This window comes from Lontra canadensis, unplaced genomic scaffold, assembly GCF_010015895.1.
Source record: "Lontra canadensis isolate GAN:19392208 unplaced genomic scaffold, GSC_riverotter_1.0 scaffold2, whole genome shotgun sequence".
Lineage (NCBI taxonomy): Eukaryota > Metazoa > Chordata > Mammalia > Carnivora > Mustelidae > Lontra > Lontra canadensis.
The window spans coordinates 57,028,917-57,041,902 of NW_022630996.1; the positions used below are offsets into that span (position 1 = coordinate 57,028,917).

The following is a 12,986-nucleotide window of genomic DNA, read 5'->3' on the forward strand; positions in this document are numbered from 1 at the left end:
TTTTTGCTAAGCACAACTAACTTCTAAGTGATCATTTTGATAAATAAATCCCAGAATAACAAGATTTATCTGTAGCAAATATGTCCCACAGCTGGAACTCTTGAAGCATTTATTGCCTGTTGTGCCAGAGAGAGTCTGCTCCAACATTTGCTTCTAAATTCCATAGCAAATTAATTAATACATTAATAGAAATGGTTGTCTAGATATATTGGAGAATTTTGAGAGATGGACACTTAACAGAATGATGTGTCTTTGATTTGCAATGGAAAGCTCTCTTTAGTCTAATCAGTTGCTGAGTTATCAATTTAGAACTCTGTGGTCTTGTGTTCCTATAGTACTTCCATTATTTTCTATATGAAAACATACTTATCCCTATGCAGCATGAAGGGAAAATGAGAATGGGTTAGTGTTTTAATTTAGCTTCTTTGGTTAACTTTGAAACTCTTCATATCTCATTCCCCCATTTATGACTTTAAAAATGGTTTACCTTGCATATTTCTTCTTCTATTTATCTTGCTGGAATTACATACAGTAATCATGTTTTAAAAGAAAGTTTACTGTCCATAAACAATGCTATATAGATAAGTTGATCCCATTTGGTAATAGGTAAATAGGACACCAAAGCCCTTCATAGCTACTGTAATTTTTTCTGTTGAGTGATTACAGTAGAATCAGAGAAAATCAGCCACAAAAAAAATTATCTTCCTCTCCATCTCCCTGCTAAATAAAGACTCTACACAGGAAAAACAAAAGAACAGTTATAATATTTAGGAGACCTCAGTCATCTCTTCTGCTCATTGATTTTTGGTATTCTTGAATCACTAACGCAACAGTAAAACAAAAATGTGTGCGACACCATATGCCACAACTGCTTCCCAGGCTTGAGATTGAAACTCGTAAGTTGTTTTGACTGAGCAACTAATAGCAATTTTGATAGTTCTGTACAAATTTAGAGACATGAGATGCAAAACCATTCCTGTATTCCAGCACATTCTTCTTGTCAGAACCACTTAAATCACCATCTTACACAAGCACATATTGAAACTCAACTTTAAGCATTTTATTTTTATGTACATTTCATTTTGTCCAGAAATAAAATATCTAAATACAGACAGACTGTAATGTTGTATATGTTTAGCTTTCAACAATACTTGAGCTGAATAAATGCTTTGTACATTAAGTTTGTCTTTTTAATGGAGGTCACAGCTACATTGATAAAATGGATTCCTCATATCCTTTTTTTTTCTTTTTAACCAATAACAAGCAGAGACAAGTACAAGTTAATATTAATAAGCAGCTCAAATAACACTTGGTTAAACTATGTACAATACAAACCATTCATACAAATGAAGACTAGGATATTGAATTTGTTACAATATGTGTAGTAAAGATAAGACAGACACTTATAACTTACATGGTGTCTGTCAGGCATTTCCCTTCTTATATAATGATCAGAACTTGTTTTAAGCAGACTTAGCTGGTCTCAACTTTGAGAAAGTCCAATGACTGGTGATGAAAGCTGTAATCCAATGTCTGCCCACATGTAAATTCCAAATGTTTGCTCATCTTTACTGAAAACAGCCTCCCTCCATAGAAAAAAGAGCCATCTTACATAACCTTGAATGTGCCTACTGTATGCTGGAAAAAAGTTACTACATTTTGTTGTGTTCATAAAAGAAAGAATACTGAGCTCTAAAGACACATTTATTTTTTCCATTTTAACAAGCATATACTCCTACAGTAGTATTTACCAGTACAGCTACTCCAAGCAGTAGGAATGCATGAATGGGGATTACTGATGAGCATGTACTCAAGACTTTAAAAGAGATTTCCATAACCACAAGTGTTAGAAACCATTCACTGTCTAGTTAATCCTTTCATTTGATGATAGTTTATCCTAAACCATTATGAGTCAGACAATGAAAGCCCTCTTGACAGGAATCATGACAGATGCAAGCTGAAATGTATATGAATGTGTGTTTGTGTACATCTATGTATGGAGAGCATGTCTTCAAGTGTGCCTTTAAAATCTATGGTGATTTACAACTATACCAAGAGATGAAGCTGACTGGGCAGAAATTACATCAGATTGTTTTCCACTAGCATATTTGCAGCCAGTTGACGAGAGCAGCAGTGTAGACACATTCCAGGCAACAGATGTGACCTTCTTCTTTGAGGTAACAGCCCTGTCATATTGACCTTTAATTCCTCAGGCTTCAGTCTCACCCATGTTCATCCTCATCCGGAGGGGAAGTAAGGTGTGTCGCTGTGGTAGTTGTAGTCGGGGCACACTTTCTGTACTAGTTTATAATCTGTACTATAAAAGGAAATGTAAATACAGATCACCTTAAAGGGCTTGGAGCAGAGCCAGGATACATGACTTTGGGTCTGCTCCTGGTAACAGGTTTTTGAAGGATCATAGTTGCAGAGTGTGTTCTTGGTAGCCTTGTCAACCTTTTCATACTCAATGCGACAGTTAAAGGACTTGGAATCTTTGGCATCAATCACGGTTTGTTGTGCCAAGTCGAATTCCACTATTTTTGTAGGGGGCACCAAGCTGACAGACACATTCCCTTGACCAGTGGAATTATGCCTGAAATAAACACTAAATGTCCCATTGCCATGATCTACAATTTTCCCAGTTATCAACAGGTTTAGCTTCACTGTTTTGATGTTGGAATGAAAATCACCCCATCCAAACATTTTCTTAAACTTGCCCGTCTTAACAATGGGCCTTCGCTTGGCCCTGGGCCGAGGCTCTTGAAGGTCTGTGGAGTTCCTCAGCCAGTCCCAAAGGTCTTGCTCAGAATAAGGTTCTGGGGTGTCATATCGCAGGTCTAAATCTGTATCATTTTCTTTGCCACGAAAAGTCTGTGACAGGAGTCGGCTGATAGACAAGTCTTTGCTGCTTTCTGTCCATATGTGCTTTAGTGTGGATTTGCTGCTTCCTGATTTTAGAAGTTCTGACTTTCCACCATTCGTTAAATTGGCACATGTGACCTGAAAATGGAACAGAAAAATGGTGTTTACATCTCTGTATCTGAGAACACCCACACACAGATCCAAGCCCTTTCTCAGAGGCTCAGAATTCAATGAGGCCACTTCACTTAAATTACCTTCAGCATCTGGCCAATAGCTATTTATTTATTTATTTATTTATTAAAGATTTTATTTATTTATTTGACAGAGATCACAAGTAGGCAGAGAGGCAGGCAGGCGGTGGGGGTGGGGGGAGCAGGCTCCCTGCTGAGCAGAGAGCCCGATGTGGAGCTTGATCCCAGGACCCTGGGATCATGACCTGAGCCGAAGGCAGAGGCTTAACCCACTGAGCCACCCAGGCGCCCCAAAAGTTATGTATTAAAACATGAAAAACTACCACTTCTATTTTTATATAAGATGGGAGAGAGACGATGTCGGTAGATAAAAACCACTAAACATGACTGAAAGACTATATAAAAACATTGACTTTGACAAGGAAAAGACCACCTAACATGAGTAAAGCAAACTGAATTCAAACAGAAATCAAACCAAAGTAATTATTTCTTAGCACCAAAATCCAAACACTTTTAAAATAAAAAATTTGCAAATCATTATTATTTTTCTACTTCAAAATTACTATAAGCTTTAAAGCTGTAGGATTCTCAGAAATACATGAACCAACAGCCTAAGGACTTTTGGTAATTTGTGCCATAGTCCTATTAGAAAAGTCAGTTTTGCAAAGAGACTCTAGCATATTTTAACTCATCAAAACATGTTTATTATCATCTATTATTGGCATGGAACATATTATATAAGACATATGTTTTTACCTTAAGGACTTAAAATGTAGTCTAGGAAAAGGGACATAAGTGAAAACATCTAATACACAATGTCTTAAAGATAACTGACAATCTAGAGAAACAAACAACACGTGGTCAACGACGGAGAGGTCACTTCAGGTCGGATTGTGAAAGTCACATTCAGAAACCATCCTCCTGGGACCCTGTTCTTGTCTCTTTGGGAAGATTTAGATTCCCAACTAGACCAGGAGGAACCCTAAATCTAACTGAATGATCAAACATCCAAATATGTATTTGCCAAATTATATAAGAGTTGTCCTTATCACAGCTCCTATATTTATGCCTTAGTATAGAAGAAATAAAAAAGAGAAATGAGTATCTACAATGCACTCATTAGCCTAAAGTTAAAGCAGTGATCTCTGATCATGACAGGGAGGGCTCAAGGACAGTAGGGAAGACAGCCAAGAACCCACAAGAATCAAACAGCCAATACAAAAGAACCTTTTAAGATGTAGACTGACTGCCCATTGCATAAGTCTGCCAAAGAGAGTCCCATGCTGCCCATTAAGAAGCCAAGTTTCACAATAAACCTCCATCTCCAGTCCTATCTCAGAAATGAGCCTGACTACCACTTAGCAGCCTCCTTTGGACCCTCCAGTCCCCTTCCAAACTGCTCTCCAAGTAAAAGGCCATTGCTGGAAAGCTTTTTAATTCAGGTTTACTAGGAATTAGAACTGCATTCTAGAGGTCTCTCTATAGACTTAGGCATGAAGGCCTAAGGTACAACTCTGGCCTGAGAATAGTCTTTTACTCCATCACTTGTGTTTAAAGGACTCTATCCCAAACCCTAGGGAGTAAGGGCATAAACTTTAGAGCCAGTCTCCCTGGAATATATGCTAAGTTCTGCCATTGCCAAGCTGTGTTCCCTTGGTCAAGTCATTTAACAACCCCCTACCTCAGTTTCCTACATCCGCAAAGTGAATGTAACAACAGTGCTGTAATGATGGTAGCTAACACATGGAAATGGTTCAATTTAATGTAGCTATTTTTGTAAATCCCAGGCTGCTGTGTGAAGACAACTAGACAAAGGTCACCAAATGAGGTCTGTTTTGGAGGTCTGTTTTGAGGGTAGCTTTGCTCTTGATTACATAGCCAAGTACTCAACCTATATGGGATGGCTTTCCCCCGGGATACACATGCAAGAGGCCCTGGTAATCTAACCTAGAACAAAGTCACTTAGATATAGTAACCTTGCCTTTTCACAAATTTCTAAGGATCAATGAGCTTTCCCACTGCCAGCTGGCAAATAGTCTTATCTCTACCCAATTCAAATTGAGACAATGTGAGTGGTATGAAGCCATTCCCACCTGGGAAAAACTACCAGATGAAGCTGGTCTCTTCCTAGTAATGCTGAGCTTAAGAAACCCTGCAAATTTAGTCCCATATGAACTTATTGCCTCTGAAAGAAAAGGGATATATATCTCATAACCACACCGTGAAAAACCAAGACTATGATATTGGGTAGGCTAATACAAAAGCTCTGTCACCATTTCAAGCCACTAGCCTGGGTCCAGTTGCAACCGCTGTGATCCTCAAGGCAACTGTGATGCCTTTATAGAAAGATCCAGAAGGCCACTGTGCAGAGTGGGTAATAGAGGAGAGACAAACACTGACCAATGGAGAATCAGACACTAGGGGTGCAATGAGGTGCAAAAATAATGCATGGATTGTGGTGGAGGTGCCACATCTAAGGGAAGTAAAGACTACCCACCTGCACATGATCTCTAAACTCTAAAACATATCACCCAAACAAAATGAACAGACTTGGGGGCAAATATAGGGAATAGAAAGAAGGTTGCATTTAGTAATGACTTTCTTTCTTTCTTTCTTTCTTTCTTTCTTTCTTTCTTTCTTTCTTTCTTTCTTCCTTCCTTCCTTCCTTTAATTTAAATTCAATTAGCCAAGGTATAGTACATCATTAGTTTTTGATATAACATTCAGTGATTCATTAGTTGACTAAAACACCCAGTGCTCATCATATCACATCCCCTCTTTAATGCCCACCTTTCTTTTAGTGCTGGGTACTTCCCTTTCAGTTCTCCTCAAGCCTTAAATTGGCCTCACTCCTCTTTTCACCCTGCACCCAAACTGTTTCCTGTTTGCAAATTCCTTTCATGCCAAAACATTCCAGAAATGGATCACATTCAAGCAGTATGTGAGCAGTAATAGCAAAGTGGCTACCTTATCAAAATTCAATTTGTTTTTAAATAAGGACTAAATATTGTCTTTTATTTTTTAACATCTTAATTTTATTTTTTTCAGTGTTCAAAGATTCATTATTTATGCACCACAACCAAGTGCTCCATGTAATAAGTGCCCTCCATAATACCCACCACCACTCATCCCCCCACCTCCTCCCCTCCAAAACCCTGTTTGTTTCTCAGAGTCCACAGTCTCTCATGGTTCATCTCTCCCTCCAATTTCCCCCAGTTCATTTTTCCTTTCCTTCTCTAATGTCCTCCATGTTACTCCTTATGCTCCACAAGTAAGTGAAACCATATAATAATTGACTCTGCTTGACTTATTCCACTCAGCATAATCTCCTCCAGTGCCGTCCATGTTGATACAAAAATTGGGTATTCATCCTTTCTGACGGTTGCATAATATCCCATTGTATATAAATATAAGTCTTAATGGGATGAAATTGAGAAGGAAATATCCTTTGGGGAGAAGGATGATGCATAGAAATGTATGAGTTTTCTTAAGGAAAAAGCATCTGTGGGATATAAAGTCAGTCCTCTATGGGACAATTTTTACTCTAATATGAAAAGTATAATCCTTAGTAGTTCCATAGTTAATATTATATCATTATAATTTAAAAAGCAAAAACAACTGCAGTTCTTCTACTAATTTACTGAAAGAAGTGCATTTCAAAATAACTTTTTCTATAACAGTAGCTATAGTATAAAATTTAAAGCAAACATTAATTTATAAGAGTAGTACAGATCTTCTAGCTTGTGAGTTTATTTTTTGTGTATTTGTTTGTTCTATTTTGTCTTGAAATCTAATTGATTGGCCAAACATCCAAAATCTCCACTTGCCTGATGATATAAATGTTGTCCTTAACACAGCCTCTATGTTTATGCTAAGTACACAAGAATTACAAGAAATAAGTGCATAACTTATTTTCTCATTTTTACCTAGAATTACATAGTTTTATTCTTTGGGTGACAAGAAAAATAAATATAGGCATGTACTTGGTTTCGGTACTTGTTATCTCAGCATCAACACAGTTGATTAGGAGAGGGGCTGTAATGAAATGCATCCATTGTGCACTGGCTCATGAAGCAGTAATGAATTGCCCCCCCCCAAAAGGAAGTAAAAGGGAATTAGAGTGCAATCCACCAAGCAGCACATGAGGAGTGGAAGGAAAAAAAAAATGTGGAAGTAGGAGATAGGATGTTAAAGAACCAATCTACTCAAAAAGGATGCTAAGACTCACAGGCAGATAAACCTCTGAATTTCAGATAGAACAGAAATTTAGTTCTAAATGATACTCACCACAGCTGTAGTGATTATGAGTGTGAGTTCTGGAGCTAGATGGCCTGAATCCCAATCTAGGCCATGATCTGCAGCAGCTATATAATGTAGGCAAGTGGCTCAACTTGTTTACACTTACGTTTTTTTCTTCTAGGAGAAAGAATGCCTACCTCCCTCACAGACTGTTGTGTGAATCAAACAGGACACTCCATTTAAAGCACTAAGAGCAATACCTGGGCCGTGGTGAGTGTTTGACATTATTACTATTAACATCCTCAAATATTTTAACCTCCGTATCTCAATTGATAATATTTTTTTGTGAATGAGTAATGACAGGATATGAAAGCAAAAAATATTTTTATAAGAAAATCTCCCTTTTATGTAACCAAAACCCTGGGGCAAACAATTAAAGAAGAAAGTATATACTTTTGAAAGTTCAGCTGTGACAACCAAAAAATATGGCAAGTTCAGTAGGTGGTAAAATTCAAGTTAACAAAGAATGAGTGTAAGTTCAGCCATTAAACTGCTCAACTACCAAATGCAATGAATTTATTTGTAATGTGAAAGCCTTCCAGTGGCGCTGACTGTTAAGAAATCTCTCCAGAACATCTCAGAATCAAAGCAGGTTTCAGCTGTATTTGTCAACAACACAGTCTTGAATATTCTTATTTCTCTTTTCCCTTCCCTTCCCTTTCACTTAGGTTAGGAGAGAAGCAGGGCATGTCTAAAAGGTGAACAATCATGAAAAACCAAGAAGGGTCCTTAGGAAAATCTCCAGACCTACTGAGCATAAGTAATCCTGATTTCTTTTGTTTTATTAGTTGAATGACTATATAGCGAGACTCTGCTAATATTGAGTTAAATAATAGGAATACAAAGCTAAGTAAGACATGGTCCTTGTCTTCAAGGAGTTCACAGTCTAATGGGGAAATCAATTAAGCAGATAACAATGTGATGTGACTAACACTATGTACAACATTCTAGTAGTCAGAATGAAAGTTTAAAGGTAGAGAAGTTGTGGCAGGAGAAATAATCCTTGGACCTAGGAGATAAAGGACACTTAGGAGTTCAACAGAGAGAGAAGAGGCCAAAAGAGATTCAAGCATGAGAAACACACTGTGTAAAGCACAGAGCTAAGAAGGGACATGTTAAATATAAGAATGGAAAATAGCTTACTTACTGCTGAGCCTCAGGGAACACTGACAAGGAAGAAAAGGAGAAGTTGTAAGAAGTAGATAGAACTTGAAGAAGGTGGGCTAGGGTCAAAAGTGATGTTCCTACTAAGGTATTTGAACTTAAACTTATAGGAAGTGGGGAATCACTAAATTGTTTTCTGTTTTGCTTTTGTCTGTGTGTATGTATATATGTGTGTTGTTTTTGCTTATTTATTCTGTTTTAAAATAGGTCATTCTGGCTCTAGAAAGATCACTGATTAGACACTGAGGATGAATTGGTAGGGAGAGACTTTGAAGGAAGAATGACTAGTAAAATCATTCATTACATAACTAACTGTGATACTTCATTTGAGAAAGTAAAATGAGACTTCACCAAGGCAATAGCAGAGAAAAAGAGAAAGAAAAAATGGATATGAGACAGTTCAGAGGTTCAGCTTGATAATTTTTTACTAAGCAGGAATATGAAAAGTTGAATTAATGAGTTTCCTGGCATCTGCAGGGAATACAGAAGTAACAAATTAGCTGGAAAATATAATTAAATCTCAGAGGAAAATTGGAAGTTGAAGTGCCTGCAAGTCATTCCAGTGATGCTATCCAAAGAAAGTTGGTAACATGGGTCTGAATGTCTGGAGAAATGAGAGGGATAGTGATGTTGATTGTGTTGTATGAAAGGATTGTATTGTTCAGATAGGACACAATGATATAGAAGAAGGTTGGTAACAATATCTAATGCCAGTGCTTTGAAGAAAAGCAGAAGAGGAGCCAGGATAGGTAAAGACAAAGGAGGATATTAGAAAGAAAATATTACTGTAGAAACAAAGAGAAGCTGGGAGGGGATAGGCAGGTATGGGCACACTCAAATTTCAAGTAAAAATCAAATAGCAGAAATACTTGGAAAGCAGCCCCTTGACTTGTGAACCCTCTACTAATGACCTTACTGATGCTAGTTTTAGTAGTGGTGAAGAGAAGATGCAAGATGAGAAAGAGCAACGAGCTTAATACATCTACTCCCAGCTGTGGTTCGGAATCACTGGCTGACTTGTTCTATCATATTGCTTTACATCTTAAGAATTTTCAATTTTGAAACACATACATATAAAATTGAAGGATTTTAAGCCCTACTGAATTTAAAAAAATCATTAAAAAAACCCCTTACGAGACAAACCATAAGTGACTCTTAATCTCACAAAACAAACTGAGGGTTGATGGGGGGAGGTGGCTTGTGGGGGGGGGTTATGGACATTGGGGAGGGTATGTGCTACGGTGAGTGCTGTGAAGTGTGTAAACCTGGCGATTCACAGACCTGTACCCCTGGGGATAAAAATATATTATATGTTTATAAAAAAAAAATTAAAAAAAAAACCTTACATCCAGAACACTTTCTACTATTGATGTTACAAAGATAATAAAAGAGTTTCTTTTTAAAAGTCACCTAAAGATTCTTTGATATCAGTATATCTGAGCGATAACAGAAGTGAAGACCTTGGCGTAAAAATGAGTACGAAAGAAGAAGCTGACAACATCTAATGAACCCAATTCCAAAAAGGCAAAGCACTGTGAAATTTTTCTACAAATAATTTATTCTGTACCAATGAAAACACCAAATATACTCTCTGACTGAATATAATTTTCCATGTCAAAGCCACCATGCCCATTCCAAAGGAGCTGGCTTCCATGTATCCAGGAACGGATACCATTTCCACAAATTATGAGAGTTGTCTGTCTCATTGTTTTAGAGACACTGAGGATCAAAAAGATTCTTAGCATGATTTGATGTGTGTGATTTAAAGTACACATGTATTTAAGAACATACAAAAATAGGTACAAGGAGAAGGGTCATGTCCTTCAACCATAAACAAAGAGCTGGGGTGTAACATGAAGAGAGATTGCCTGGGGCAGGACATGTGTATGGGAATAAGGGGAAAAGACTCCCCTTGGATGGTGGAATGTAAGCATATAAGAGCTGCCACACTTCCATCTAGCTCCTTTTCTTTATATTTTAGGGCCATTCCTTCACATCAGTTCCTCTAATATCTTTTCATAAGAGGTTTCCAATCATAATGTCAATACATTATCATTAAAGATACTCTTGAAAGATACCACTTCTTGAACGATATCACTCCTCAACTATACTGCCCCCTCAGTTTTGCTTCTGGCCTTATGAGACAGTATATAAACATTTCCCTCCTTTACATATATACTGTATCCAACGTGTCTCCAGATGTTTGTGTACCTCTTTTTATAAAAGAGCAGTAAGATGTCTTTTAATTTCCACTAACCTGCACATTTTACTGCCAATTTATTACTATTCAATATAAATAATTTCAATATTACTTTGAAAATTATGTATTTATTTCATCAACTGTATGAATACTTAAACCAAAAATTTTAAACAACTTGATACTTAAGCAATATCTTTCAACAGTGAATAACTAATCAACAAAATGGTCTTGCTCTATGATTACTTCATTTTGACAATTTTATGATTTGCTGTGTTGAACATATGTTGCATACTATCAACTGCTATTGGATAAGGGCACACTATATTCATTGTAATTTCACTGTAATTAGTATTTGATGTATGACATTGTATTTTATTTCAACTACACAGAGGGGTGCCTGGGTGGCTCAGTAGATTAAGCATCAAACTCTTGATTTTGACTCAGGACATGATCTAAGGGTCATTAGATCAAGCCCTGCCTCACTCTCTCTCTCTCTCTCTCCCCCCATCTAAAATTAATTAAATAATTAATAAACTGCACACACCACTCATTCACACACACATACATACCCACACTCACACACTTCAAAGTCAATATTGTTATCTTTAGCTTACACATGGAGATACAGAAACTCAGAAAGAGACTGACCAGATCATTGCTGTTAAGTGAAAGAACTACCCCCTAGTTACTGCAGAGGCTGTGTCCTTTACTTTTTAAAATTATTTTAATCATGCAATTCTACATTAATATATGTTTATTAGAACATTCAAATGTTATAGAATTTATGAAGTAAAAACTAAAAGTCTGTCTTCATCATCAACCCCTGCTCTTTTACAATCTCACCCCTCTCTCCAAAGGTAAAACTTGTCAAAATTTTGGTGTATATTGCTTCTAGATATCTTAGTTTTCACATATAAATATTATATATGTAGTGTCATATTTTATGATTACATTATATATTTCCCTATCAACAGAACATCTTAGAGATGCATACCTCTTAGTACATCTAGGTATATCATCTCCATTAAAGGAGAATATAAAATTTTATGATATGGATGGACCAGACTTCCACCTTTTGCTTACCTTTCATGACAGATCCTTAAGCATTACATTGTTTCATGGCCAGGTTACCTCCAGCTGTTTTTAACCTTGATTCTACTACTTTTTCTGCCATTATTGTTTCAGATACCTCACACCCTCCACTTATGAGCTGGATTTTAATTTTCGTTGATGTATGGATTTGTGTGATTCTTTTAGAAAAAGAGTTCATAGGGGATATACTAAGTTGCCAATGCTAAAAACTGTCTTCATTGGCCACAGGCTTACACTGGGTAGAATATTCAAAATAATAATAATAAAATAATAAATTTATTTACTTACTTATCCTTCCATTTATACCATGCTGCTTAATTTTTCTCTCTCAAAAAAACCTGAATTTTATTTCAGGCATTGTAAAATTTCACAAGATGGGCTACATGTGCCCAAGGCTTTTTCCAGCCCCTTTCTTAGCTAGTTCAGAGAAAAATATGCAAATATTTCTAGGCATGTGAGGCTCTTTTTCATCAAGTTTTCCTAAGAGGACTATTAACTCTTTGAGGGATGTTCTTTCATAGTATGACATTTTGTACCTTAGGGGAAGGGAGTATCTTGCATAGAGTAATCACAGCATATATGACCTGTGTGGTTTATATTCTTACTTACATTGATTTCAACAGTGAAGGTCATTGTTCTTTAGTCACAATCAAGATGGGGGGTGGCCCTCAGAGATTTCTCTCTTACAAGTTTTGAGTCTGCACTTGACGTTGACAATACCGGGAGTGCTTGTATTATATATAATAAGCCAGAGGAAAGGGGTTAGTGTTTTAATACATCAAAAATACATTATTTCCTTCTGCTGCAAAGCAGTGCTCCAGGAGCAACAGTGCTGCTTTAACAATGGAAAAGCAGAGAAGCAACTCTGTGCCTCTCCTTCAACCCTGTGCTGGGAGTTGTAGTGCATAGAAACTAAGAAAACAGGCTTTGCAGTCAGAGATTGAGAGAGTGGGTTAAGTGGGGCTGAGTGGAATAATTACTCTTAATTTCTCATCAGTATTAATGTATTTATGTGTCAGAACTTATGTAAGTTTACACACTAAGCATGAAGGAAGGGACAATATTTTCACAGGATTAAAAAGTGTATTTCTTAGGAGCAGAAATAATAGTTTGTGGCTCTTCATAAGCACGTTTTTTTCCTCTACAGTTAAAGAACCAAGAACATTTTGAATACAATT

General features: G+C 36.9%; 1 protein-coding gene across 1 annotated transcript in view; it reads right to left on the reverse strand.

Annotated features, from left to right (window-relative positions):
* Nucleotides 1–1,038: 1,038 nt before the first annotated feature.
* The window catches only part of NXPH1 (neurexophilin 1), a 300,407-nt gene continuing 288,459 nt past the window's right edge, over nucleotides 1,039–12,986 (reverse strand). Inside the window, exon 2 of the mRNA XM_032874188.1 lies at nucleotides 1,039–3,000. Within this exon, the coding sequence (XP_032730079.1) occupies nucleotides 2,239–3,000 (762 nt within the window). The 3' untranslated portion in view covers nucleotides 1,039–2,238. The remainder of the gene's footprint in view (nucleotides 3,001–12,986) is intronic.